This window comes from Berghia stephanieae, chromosome 7 (genome assembly GCF_034508935.2).
Source record: "Berghia stephanieae isolate SIO BIC M18660-M18661 chromosome 7, UCSD_Bste_1.3, whole genome shotgun sequence".
NCBI classification, from domain to species: domain Eukaryota; kingdom Metazoa; phylum Mollusca; class Gastropoda; order Nudibranchia; family Aeolidiidae; genus Berghia; species Berghia stephanieae.
Genome location: NC_088366.1, coordinates 14,273,095 through 14,286,084, shown reverse-complemented (window position 1 = coordinate 14,286,084; position 12,990 = coordinate 14,273,095). Strand labels below are relative to the sequence as shown.

The window sequence follows — 12,990 nt, the reverse complement described above, 5'->3', positions numbered from 1 at the left end:
TACATACACATCAATTGCATACACATCAATTGCATACACATCCATTACATACACATCCATTACATAAACATCCATTGCATACACATCCATTGCATACACATCCATTACATACACATCCATTGCATACACATCCATTGCATACACATCCATTACATACACATCCATTACATACACATCCATTACATACACATCCATTGCATACACATCCATTACATACACATTCATTACATACACATCCATTACATACACATCCATTAAATACACATCCATTGCATACACATCCATTACATACACATCCATTACATAGACATCCATTAAATACACATCCATTAAATACACATCCATTACATACACATCCATTACATACACAACCATTACACAGTCGTTCGGTAACAAAACAACTTTCAATTTCAATTTGGTCAAAAACTTCACCTAAATATACTGGATAGGTAAGTTTGTCAATGTATTGAAAAAGTGAAATTTTATCAATCTGAGCCAATCTAATCTTTCATCAAGGCCAAGTTTATTGACAATCAACTAACATTTCTCATTTTACCATTATCATAATAGGGTTACAATAGCTCAGCAGCAGAAAGTACCCCTAACAAGTAATCAAAGGGACCAATATTCATCCCCGCAGCAGGTTGAGATTTTTTTTCTCATGTCCACCCAAAGAAGTGACTGGGTAGCTAGGTATGTTGGATCTGTCAGAAAATACCAATTGTTACATTATACATTATGCTACAAAAATCTGTGATAAACTCCCTGAAGGCATTGTGTCATGACCATGAAGGACTACTTTTTTAAATACATTGAGCAGGGAATGTTGCCAGCTGACTGCAGTTCAGGATTTGGTGCAAACTGACCTTTGCCCTGACCAGGTCACCCCATTTGGGCTCCACATCGAAGGATGCATTCTGATCCAGCCATTCTTTCAAGTGTCTCAAAGGGGGGGCCTTGGCTCCAGTGATCTGTTGTAGGTGATGAATTGGAGGTAAACATTAGAACAGAAAAAAAAAACACTTAAAAAAAATAAAGAGAACCACTGTCCTTGAGTAATAAAAACGGGATGTTGTGAGTAAGGTTTCGATGATGAGTAAAAAGAAAAGCACATAATTAGACACACACACACACAAACACACACACACACACACACACACACACATACACACATACGTACACAAATATTTTTGAAAAAGAGAAGAAAAAATGCACAACAGCAACATTTCGATATTAATTTGCCATCTCTTCCAAGTTACAGCCTTGTCTTCGATGCAACAAAGAATCCAAAGCGTAAAGATTTTGTAAATAGCAATTTGTGCGGTAGATGACTAGTACCAAAAAAAAATATTATAATAAAGCAAAGGTAAAAGTGATAAGTGCTGCAATATGACACAGTGTAGTAAATGAGTGCAAGCTCTGTACATATTTTAAAAAGTAACTTTCACCTCCACCATTTTTGCCCTTCAGACCCAACTTCCCTTGAGACTCTCTAGTGTGTTATTTAAAAAAAATTATTATTGACATATTTCAGGTTTGAATAACTCGAGAGCTATGTAAGATTTCATCAAGAGGTTTTTTTTTGCCACATGTGTAGAATTTATTCAAGTTTTGGTTGATATATAGTTTAACACTGTGCGCCTTTGGTAGCTGAGCTATGACGTCATCAGTTATTCGTGATTTATTTTGGCTTTGTCCGACATGATTCTCGAAAGTTTATTTTATTTAACTTGTCAATCTAAGGAAAATCATTGCCTTGACACTGTAAAATTCTTTTGTCAACCGAAGACGAAAATAAGAAGCCATTCGATCGCTGCAAAAGACGTGGGACGAACTGGAGAGATGCTTGGGGCTTGTCATTCAAAAGGTTGGTGGTAACATGGAGCTTTATATCAGACAAATGCGCAAATACACGATCACCAGTAAGATATCAGAAATTATTTTTTAAAATTTGAAGTAATATGTAAAAAAACCAAATTGATGTCATCATAGCTGTTCTTGAGGTAATCAAACCTGAAATGTGTAGTTGATTAAAAACAAACACACTGTACATTACGATTTATTTCAAAATTATCCTTTTCCTACTCATGGCATCATCTCAGATACAAAAGGGTGCACAGTGTTAAAACGTATATCAATCAAAATTTTAAAAACCCTGCACCCATTGCATAAAACCATTTGATGAAATCTTATATAGCTTTTGAGTTATTCACATCTGAAATGTGTAAAAAATAAAAAAACACTATGTTATCATATACTGAGCAGCAATCCAAAATGCTTCTCATCTCAAACGTTTTGATTTTTCAATCAAATTAATAAGCACATACAATTTCATTCACTTGACAAGTGTCAAGAATGAGAAGAAAACTTTGCAAAGATTAAGAAAAATGAGTAATCTAAAAAGGAAACACATTCAGTAGGGTCTAAAACTAGGTCGGTTAAAATATCTATATTTAAAAAATAATAATAAAATGAAGGAATATGGAGCTGTTACAAAATGAAATGAAAGAAATCAAAACTTAATAAAAACCTTCATTTATGGTGAAGCAAATTTTTGTCAGCATGCAATAAAACCAGATAAGGGGGACAAGACAAAAATGTGAGTAGTTTGATGATGATGATGATGATGATGATGATGATGATGATGATGATATGAAGATAAAGTTGGTAATACTATTCAACTGACCACAATACATCGAAGGAATCACCAACCAAGACATGCTTTGCACCACGACAGATAAAAATATGAAATGTAAAAGTGAACATGGGATCTCTGTCTGAAGCTTTGGTTTCAATGGATAATGAGAAGAGTGAGGGTGGGGTGACTGTGACAGAATATCTTCCCATCATGGTGGTGGTGGACCATTTGAAGCGACTGGCCTATTTGAAATAAGACGAGATCCAACCGTTTGTGTAACTATGTCCGACAGTGATGGAATGTTCCCGATTTTCAAAAAACTTTTTTTTTTCTTTTCTTTTTTTTTAAACACCAAGGTGGGCCTATCAAAGAGAGAGGGACCCACTACTTGAGTACTGATATCCTGTGAGAGCAGCCTTACCTTTTTGCCAGATACTCTTTCCACAACGGCTACATTTTCATCCCCAGTCAGCCGATCCAAGTCCAATGTTCGAGGATCTAGCTGCGGTTTCCTGCCTCTCTTTCGAGCAAATGTTTCCTGCTTGTGAGGGGATAGGGTGGTTTGGGCCATGGGAGGTGGGGGGGACATGAATGATGGAATGGGTGGGATGGGGGGCAGATGGATATGGATGGAGATGTGACAATGAATGATTGAATGAATGTATGAATGAATGAAACATGACAACGCCAATTGGTCAAATACTCGTTCAGAATTTCACAAGAGACACACAGAACTGATACCCCGACCACAAATAATAACAATGTGTTAACAATGACAATGATTGGTAATGATTGTGTCATATCCCTATTCAGAAAGGCTATTTTTTGTGGTAATGCTATGATCTGTAAATCTGATATTATTTTTAAAGTATATATCAAAACAAAATGCAGGTTTTTCCTCCTTCCCTTTAAAATGCTTTAGAATTAATAGTGTTTAGTTTGCTCAAACATCTTTTTCTTATATAGCCATAATATTTTAATCAATTTTCCTCCCAAAGGTTTGTTTTCAATATCAGAATCTGAAGAGGAGTAAATCCAATTTTGACAAAGCAAACTCTGCATTTACTGGTTGAATCGGTACAAGTGGCAGCTCTGTGAAGCAAATCTTCAATTGTATAAATTATTTCCATCAAAAAATCTGCTTTGCATATTGGACTTTTCATTTTTCATGATACTGCTACAAATCAAATGTAAAATAAGCGGCATCTACCCAAAATACAGGTGAAAGTTTCTTTTGTGGTTTTTCTCTCTGTCTTAAATCTCTTTTGCAGCCATTTTATCTTAATAATTTTTGGTTGAAAATCCACATCACCATGATTGTCATTTTATTTTTAAATTGTATGCTAATGTAAAATTATAATTGATGTATAATGCAGAAGACAAAGACAGCGGAGAGGGGTGGAAGATAAAGTAATATAAAACTTAAATCATGTTTAACAAAGACACAAGGTTTACAAAATGTAAAGCGATGAATGACATCAACACATCAGCGGAAAGATTTATAATAACATTACCCCACAATAAAAAAAAACTATATGTATCAACAATTCATGCACAAAGGGATGCATTTCATTATCTAAATTGAACGGCAGCTAAATGCTTCTTTATTTTTCTTCATTTGTCTAAATTAAAATATTGGTTCAAATCCGAAATTCCCTTGATAACTATCAATGTTTCAATCATAAATCTGAATTTTGAAAAAGATAATAAAAATAAACAATCTATAGAAACCTATCAAATCTGATTTTTTAATGACAAAGCCCAGGTTTAAAAAGGTATCTACATTGAGATGTATCATCTTCATGGTCCAATTTACACACAGTACTTAAGTAAGATCTAATACGTTACAAGTTATCCCACCTTTCCTAATTTTTGTTCCTCACATCTTTTCTACAAATATCCTGTTACTTTCTGTCTGACTATCCTATTTCTTTCTTAATTTTTTTCCAACTTCTTATAGTGTTCTGAACGAAATAACTTCCAACCTGAAATTATCGAGCACTGGGAGAAAGAACCAAAGGACCCCACAAAGCAGTGGAAACTGATAATTTAAAAATAATAATAACAATACCCATTCATATAAAGGATAAGAAAGGGAGGTAATATAGATTGTCAAAATTGTTTCTCAAAGCTGTAAAGCAGTAAGCGTGAATGACAAGGCTAGGCTCAATAATTTGAATTTTTTGCCATTTTAAAAATATTGATTCCCTATGTTTGGAGTGATGTAAATAAAACAAAAACTATTGTTGCTTATATATTGGCTTGTTATTAATATTTGGTTTTGGGTGTTTAGCTCTTGTTAGCAATACTTTTAAATTTGATTGTTTTGTTATTATTAATGATCTAAACAATACTTTGAAAATCAGAGAAATAAAATTTGATTTGCTAAAGCTAATTCTACTTCCATTCTATTTCCACGATGACAAAGAAATAAAAACTGAATAGCCGTGTCAGACTCAAATGAATTACTGGCATTAGTGTGGGATGCTCAAAGTATAAGCAAAGGCACCCTTATTCAAGTCAGCATGCATATAGTCATATAGGTCAATGATCACATTAGTTTGAAGTTTTATTTGATCATTATTTAGGCAATAAATGGAAAGCAGTTCATATAGACATAGTAAAACAAATTATCAAATATTTCTTGAGGAAGAGAAAGCGTTTTATTACTACTTTCATTTCTAAATTCCTTTTTTAATTTTCATTTTTTGATCGTTATAATTTGTTAGCTATTTTTGGGGTTTTTTTTGTTTGTTTTTGTTTCGGTCAAATTTTTTAAAAAGCAACTTATATCCTATGAATTAAATTTGAGAATGTAAATTCCATTCTTCTTGGAGAATAAAATTACTGTCTTCCTTGTTTCAGAAGAAAAAGTGCTTTCATAATATTACACAGCATAAAGCAACTCTTTTCGTGAGTTTCTGTATAATTGCTTGTTTCTTATTTTAACAAAAGATTAATATTACGCGACATCTACTAAAAGCAAGTGTTGAGAATAAAACATTGAATTTTTAAAAAAAGGTAAATAAATACAATCATGCTATTTACCGGTCTGATCTCAGGTGTGTTGAGCACAAAGTGGGGGTTGACTTCTTCCTCCTCCACACGACGAGAGGAAGAAGAGGATGATGAGGTCATGAGATGGGGAGATGAATTGGATGATGAACGTTGTTGTTGCTGGTGTTGACTAGTACCGCTGCTGCCTGCACTTTCACGACCACTTTCAGTTTTGGAGGAATGAGCAGAGGGAATCCCTGATGACGACCTACTCCGACTTCCACCTCCTACAAATGGGTCTAGCAGGCAGACACTGTTGTCCACTGTGTACAAGGGGTGTTTCAGTAACCAGTTATCGAGATTACGTTTGCGTGGAGCATTCTCGCCGGTCAGGATGCTGCCATCTTCCAAGTTGATGACAGGAATTCTAACATCTGTTGGGAATAACAAGAAACCAGTTGAGATGGAACTGATAAAAAGTTTAAAAAAACAAAAAAACCTGAACCCAAGACAGTCTTTAAAGTTTCCCAATTTTAGTAGTATGAGTATGTCATCAAGATAAAATTTGTGAAACAAATTCTGTAACAAATATCAATATTAGCCCATCACAGTTAAACATTCATTTAACTAAATTTAGATATTGAATGACGCTTGCCCATAAGGTGACTTTGGATTATAATTCCATCGGCATTACATAATATGCATATTTCATCACCAAAGAAGGAGTGCTGTGCAATTACAGCAGTTAGAATCCCAACACAATACACTGTATGAATATGATGACCACGGGGAGGAAAAAATGGCAGAGGCACTTTCTAATTTTGGATGGGTTGGTAGAACATAAGACATATGAGTTATATTTCAGAGGATGTTATATTGATTAGCATTCTAAGACAGTAGAATTTTTCTTTTTTGTATGACATTAATTCAGAAAAAAAAGAGCCCACATTTTCAAATTTTGTATTTAAATTTGGAAAATAAGTTTTTGAGAGAAAAAATCATTTTAAAAATATGATTCTGCCCTTTCTTCACCCGAGCTCTTCATGTATGGACTGGCAGGCTCATTTTTATATGATGGTAATTCATATTCATGAGTGAGTACCAATGGAGCTTTAGTCTCTTGCAACATCAGCTAAAGTGTTTTTGACAAGATTATAAATGACACTGGTATAGCCTATAGCAAGAATGGAAGAATAATAAACCATCCTCTTGATGGAGGAGAAAGAATTCATGAAAATGCAATGGTAAGAAAAGCATTCGCAATTAACAACAATAAAAAGCATATCTTATATCATGAATTCAGTCCTTTACTATCTGCCAGAAGGTTTTGTCAGATTAAATGTAGAACTAATATGTACAATAAATGTAGAACTAACAACAATAAATGTAGAACTAACAAATACAAATCAACATTCATTCCATCTGCAATAAAAATGTTGAATATTTCATAAAGCTAAACCAGGGACAGACTGGTTGATTGATTGACTGATTGATTTATTTATTGTTTGATTGATTGACCAATTGATAATGATGATAATATTTAATGTAAAATTACCGCAAATGTAACAAATTGAAAAGGAAATGCATCTATCTATGTTGTGTGTATGAGTGTGTGCGTGGGAGTTATAGAAAAAGAGGAAGAGAGATAAAGAGAGAGAAAGAATATGTAGAAGTGAAATATCTATTAAATATTATAGTTATCATATAACAAGTGTAACTAAATGACAAACTGCCATGTTTATGGAATATCAACTAACCCGAATCAAGCAGTGACAACACCCTGGATTGTTCCTGTTTGGCCATTGCTTCCACCATAGCGATCTCCGCCAGTTTTTCAGAACGTCTTTTACGTCCTCGTTTTTTACGCTCGGGAATGAACAAACCTTGCTCCATCTGTTGTAAGGAAAAATAAAATTTTAAACAATGAAATTTTCAAGAGTGGATAGGCTGTTGTTGATGTCATATTTGACACAGAAATATATTTCAATCAAGAAAATGGAGAGATAAAATCTGACTTTAATCACAATCCTAAATAATAATACCTTAGCCTTTATATGTGGCTTTTAAAAAGTGTAATTTACATCGCATACACATCCATTTTCATTAAATATCCTAATAAAATACTTTTTAAAAAATCAAGATATGGGGAAGAAGGAAGGTGTGGGGTATTGGGGGAAAAAAAATTCAACTAAATTCAACCTTAGAATAATTAGTAGTTAAAAACATTATTGGCATATCGAGATATTTTAGATAACTGATGACACGGTAATTGAATCTTCCTCAACTCCAATACAAGATCTTACTGTTTCCGACGAGTGATATCCAATGTCAATGTATTGCTCTCTTGATGAAAATGGTTTTGATTTACAGGTATATCTTGATAAATATATTTAGAGAAATTGTGATTTGAGGGAAATTCATCCCACCACAAAGGCTATAACTTATAATAGGTTGGAGACTCCTAAGTCACAGATAGAGAGAAAGTAATACACAGTAATTTGGTGCAAAACCTTCATACCATCATCTTTCGTTGTATTTGTTGCTCCAAGTCTGAGGCAGATGCGCTTCCATTCAACAAGGGGCTGGGCATCATTTGCTGGAAAGGAATAAAGGGTCTTACCATAAAAATATATTCTAAAAGCCTGAAATCTGAAGAAATGATCTTCCAGAAAATTAAGAGAAAACCATACATTATCAAATGAACATATCTACATTTCTCACTTGCATTTCAGCTGTTGACTTCTAAACCACAGAAGAATCCATCGTACAAAACAAATGATCAAGGGCTATATTAATGAGTTTTTTATAATGAAAGAGAATATCTGGGGATATGCAGATTACAAGCAAATCAAAATTATCAAAGTGAAAAATTGCAGAGCAGGCACTGGTGTAATAGAAAGATCTGTAAAAGTGTGTATCAAAAAAAAGCTTTGTCTGGCACTGTTTCAAACACACTTTTTCAGATCTTTATTCCGACCTCTGCCCACCATGTAGTGATTTATAAGCTAAATCAGTTTGACCTGGCAGAAAGTAATTCCATATAAACTAGCATACAATTCAAAAGTAGCAAGCAATGGGCTACAGATATCAAGATAAACTCCCCGTCCATGGGCTTGTGGCTCTAAAAGAAAAAGGTCTTCTAGTGAAATGGAAAAGGTATCAGCAAATTAAATTTAACTTACATGCCGAGATCCCAATGGGTGTCCCGAGGAAGGAGGTGTGGATGACTTGGCCAATTGTGAGCTTGACAGGTGGCGCTGTGGTGTATGGGGTGGGGTGGATGTCATGCTCCTTGACGTTGGAGTGTTAGAGGAACTGGAGGGTGGTGGTGGAAGCTCTGACTGGCTCTCATTGTCACTGGACAGGGTGCCTGCAGCACTCTGGTTCAACAATTGCTGTATACGATTTGCTGGATGGTGAAATAAGAAAAATATTAGTAAAATATATAACTACTCAATTCAAATATCAATAAATCAAAAATGGATATCCAATAAGTTCAATAAAATGTCCAAATTATTTTAAAAATCAATCAATATTTCCCGACCTCGTAACAGGACAAAGCAACTTTGTAAAAGGGGAATTGAAATAAGGTGACCATAAAGAAATAAAAGACAATTCCCTTTATTCATCCCATAGGGGAAATTTGTCTCTAGGGTCTACTCCAAGGGAAGACTGGAATAGCCCAGGCGTCAGCCGCAGTGCAGCGCCGCAAATTGAGCTAGGGCGAGGTGACTTGCTCAAGGCCACTCAGTGCAGCGGCCGCTGATCAAACTCTGTACATTTCGGGAACAAAGCAAAGACAGACCACTGAACCCCTAACCTGTTAACTTTTGTAATCAAATCTGAAAGTCCTAACCTTATTAAATTCTCTTTCCACTATAATCTTTCTTTGACATTCAGATATTTTGTTATAAATTCTTCTTTAATAAAAAAACAAAAACGGTTTAGCTTATGATGATATGTTCAAAATATTTTTCCACATTTTTATCAAAATTTCTAAATAATTTGATGTGATACTGCTTTAATTCTAAAAATTTAATTCAACGTATACGAGGCTATTGTTTTAATTACTTTGCCATCTGCCTGCATACAAACAATTGTTATATCACAAAAAGATCGTGTCCTAACTATTCAAGACAGTCAACTAAGCTTTAATGTTCATGGTTGTGAAATTATTTTTACCTTGATCTGGGTCTATTTCGTATCTTCGTCTACCTCGGCCACGTCCCACATTCTTCTGAAGAGTCATCTTCAGGCCATCCATCCTCTGAGAAAGTCGATTTGAAAAAGGAAATAAATGCATGAAGCATGAACTACTCAAGAAATCGGTAGGAAATAAATAAATATCCGATCAAATAAAGATCGTGAAAGAAAATTCTAAAAAAGAGGATTGAAATTCTAGAATAAAGCACCCTGAATAATCTAATTGTTCTGTGACCTATATATTGGATAATAGTGTTCATTTATATAGCACCTACATCTCATGCGATATGAGCTTTACACGCTTAAATATATAGCATTCGACTTGTGATCTGCAGGTAGTAGAGGTTCGAGTCTTGCTGTGGATGGCCCATTCCTTGGAGGGGGTTCTTTACTCAAAACTTTCTCACAATACTCAGGTGTAAAATAACAGAATGTTTGAAATGATAAATGAAAGATAGATGATGGAATAGTATATTATAAAGATTTAGATATAATGAATAAGAGATGGATAAGTTAAACAGGGATCAGAAGTAAATCTGTTCCATCTGCCCTAGTGCCTAGTCTGAAAAGGTAGCAAGAGTGTGAGTTTTCTAAGAATCCACCAATGGTCTGGGTAGACAATCATTTCACTCCTTTGAGGAAATTCCATCCACGGCTAAAATGTATAAAAGTGAATGGTAAGAAAAACATAAGCTTTAATACTGACATGGCAACATATATAAAGATGAAAGCAAATGGTATCTAAGGTAAATTACGATGAAAACAAAGCAAATGATTTTGATTAATGATTCTTCAATTAACTTTAAATAAAAACATAATGCCTTTTCTGATAAGCATATTATATGAAATGTGAAAAGTTGTGTGGCATCAAGTCCTACAGGACAAGTTATATAGTTAGCAAATCAATCTCTCCATAAATGAGGCTGTGAGTACTTTATCAAAACTGGATTTTCTGTAAAAATCCTTTCAAAATAATCAACTACCACTTTTTAAACATTTTGTTTTTATTTTGAAGGCTGGGTCTACCATTACAAAAATTACCTTTCGTCATCCCCTCAAATACAGATGCAAATTCTTGAGATAAAATGTTTTTCTTCTTTAATTTGAAATAATTCAAAATGTCAAAGAATTAATCTAATTTGTAAAAAATGTTGGATTCCAACCACACAACTCTTCACGATTTTGGCTCATTATAATGAAATATGATTGTGGTATAAATTATTTAAATAGAGGGTAAAAAATGAATGTTCAAGCAGGCAGGCCAGCATACCAAAAGCAACAGGGAGTAAAAAAGAATCAGAGGAGGAAATTATTTTAAAAATCAAATCACACCATCATCATCGAACAGTTACGACCAATGAGATGAAAGAAGAAACCGATAAGCAGATAAAACAAAATCAATTAAGAAATTTTAAAATTGTCTATATCATATTTAAAAGGATCTGAGAAAATAAAAATGAAGTAAATAAACGAATAAATAAACAAATACATGAATAAATAAATAAATAAATAAATAAAATAATAAATAAATAAATAAATAAATAAATAAATAAATAAATAAATAAATAAATAAAATAAACAAACGATCAATCCAAATAAATAAATAAATAAAATAAACAAGTGATCAATCCCATTTCCATAATACAATTTGTGCAGATGAAAGTCAAGATTCCAAATTTATTCTTCAAAAGGCAAGTCTTTCAAAAGACTGTATTGGGCCATCTCGTTAGCTATCTTTAGCAATGTTATAAAATTTCTTCTTTTTTTCCCCCCAGATTACAAAAGTAATCAGAGACAATAACAAATATTAATGTGCAATTGAAGCAGACTGTTGTTATCTGTAATATAATCTAATTATATTTTTGTTTTACAATTTACATAAGCAGTGAGTAGGATTATATGAAATTATGTGATAAAGCTGAGAGAGCTGTGTTCTGTTGGTAGGCAGTTAACATTTGCAGACAGGGTGTTTCAGAATTCAAATTACATATAACAAATAGCCAAAGATGATTTTCAAAGCGCCATAAAACAATAGACAATACTTGAAAATAAAAATTCAATAAAAGTTGCTCTCCCCACAGATATAAAAAAAAAAATTAATTAATTAATTAATTAAATGTAAAAAGAAATACAAAGTTAATCTATTTTACCTTTAGTCCTTTTGTTTTCAAAAATACTTTGTTGAATGTTAAAGCAACCCATCATTTGTACATATTACAGTCAAAAGTTTTATTGCTATACTTTCAGTAATATTGATCAATTTTTTAGCTAAAAGGTTTATATCTTGAAATCACTCATGGACTTTACACATGCATTCTATTTATTTCCTTACATGTATCAGCATTAAGTTCAGTAGAGTATAATGTATAAAAGTGAATGGTAAGAAAAACATAAGCTTTAATACTGACATGGCAACATATATAAAGATGAAAGCAAATGGTATCTAAGGTAAATTACGATGAAAACAAAGCAAATGATTTTGATTAATGATTCTTCAATTAACTTTAAATAAAAACATAATGCCTTTTCTGATAAGCATATTATATGAAATGTGAAAAGTTGTGTGGCATCAAGTCCTACAGGACAAGTTATATAGTTAGCAAATCAATCTCTCCATAAATGAGGCTGTGAGTACTTTATCAAAACTGGATTTTCTGTAAAAATCCTTTCAAAATAATCAACTACCACTTTTTAAACATTTTGTTTTTATTTGAAGGCTGGGTCTACCATTACAAAAATTACCTTTCGTCATCCCCTCAAATACAGATGCAAATTCTTGAGATAAAATGTTTTTCTTCTTTAATTTGAAATAATTCAAAATGTCAAAGAATTAATCTAATTTGTAAAAAATGTTGGATTCCAACCACACAACTCTTCACGATTTTGGCTCATTATAATGAAATATGATTGTGGTATAAATTATTTAAATAGAGGGTAAAAAATGAATGTTCAAGCAGGCAGGCCAGCATACCAAAAGCAACAGGGAGTAAAAAAGAATCAGAGGAGGAAATTATTTTAAAAAATCAAATCACACCATCATCATCGAACAGTTACGACCAATGAGATGAAAGAAGAAACCGATAAGCAGATAAAACAAAATCAATTAAGAAATTTTAAAATTGTCTATATCATATTTAAAAGGATCTGAGAAA

The 12,990-nt window shown here is 33.0% G+C and overlaps 1 protein-coding gene across 8 annotated transcripts in view; it reads right to left on the bottom strand.

The window, feature by feature from the left end:
- Nucleotides 1-12,990, bottom strand: part of LOC144976745 (uncharacterized) — a 74,687-nt gene that overhangs the window by 2,709 nt on the left and 58,988 nt on the right. For 4 of the 8 annotated variants that reach the window (XM_078921131.1, XM_078921135.1, XM_078921134.1 and 1 more), the window contains exons 28-34: nucleotides 9,818-9,902; nucleotides 8,818-9,044; nucleotides 8,154-8,231; nucleotides 7,393-7,528; nucleotides 5,687-6,069; nucleotides 3,060-3,179; nucleotides 867-971 (exon numbers count right to left, since the gene is read on the bottom strand). In XM_078921131.1, coding sequence (XP_078777257.1) covers nucleotides 867-971; nucleotides 3,060-3,179; nucleotides 5,687-6,069; nucleotides 7,393-7,528; nucleotides 8,154-8,231; nucleotides 8,818-9,044; nucleotides 9,818-9,902 — 1,134 coding nt within the window. The remainder of the gene's footprint in view (nucleotides 1-866; nucleotides 972-3,059; nucleotides 3,180-5,686; nucleotides 6,070-7,392; nucleotides 7,529-8,153; nucleotides 8,232-8,817; nucleotides 9,045-9,817; nucleotides 9,903-12,990) is intronic. The other 4 variants (XM_078921132.1, XM_078921136.1, XM_078921138.1 and 1 more) reach the window with 2 other exon arrangements.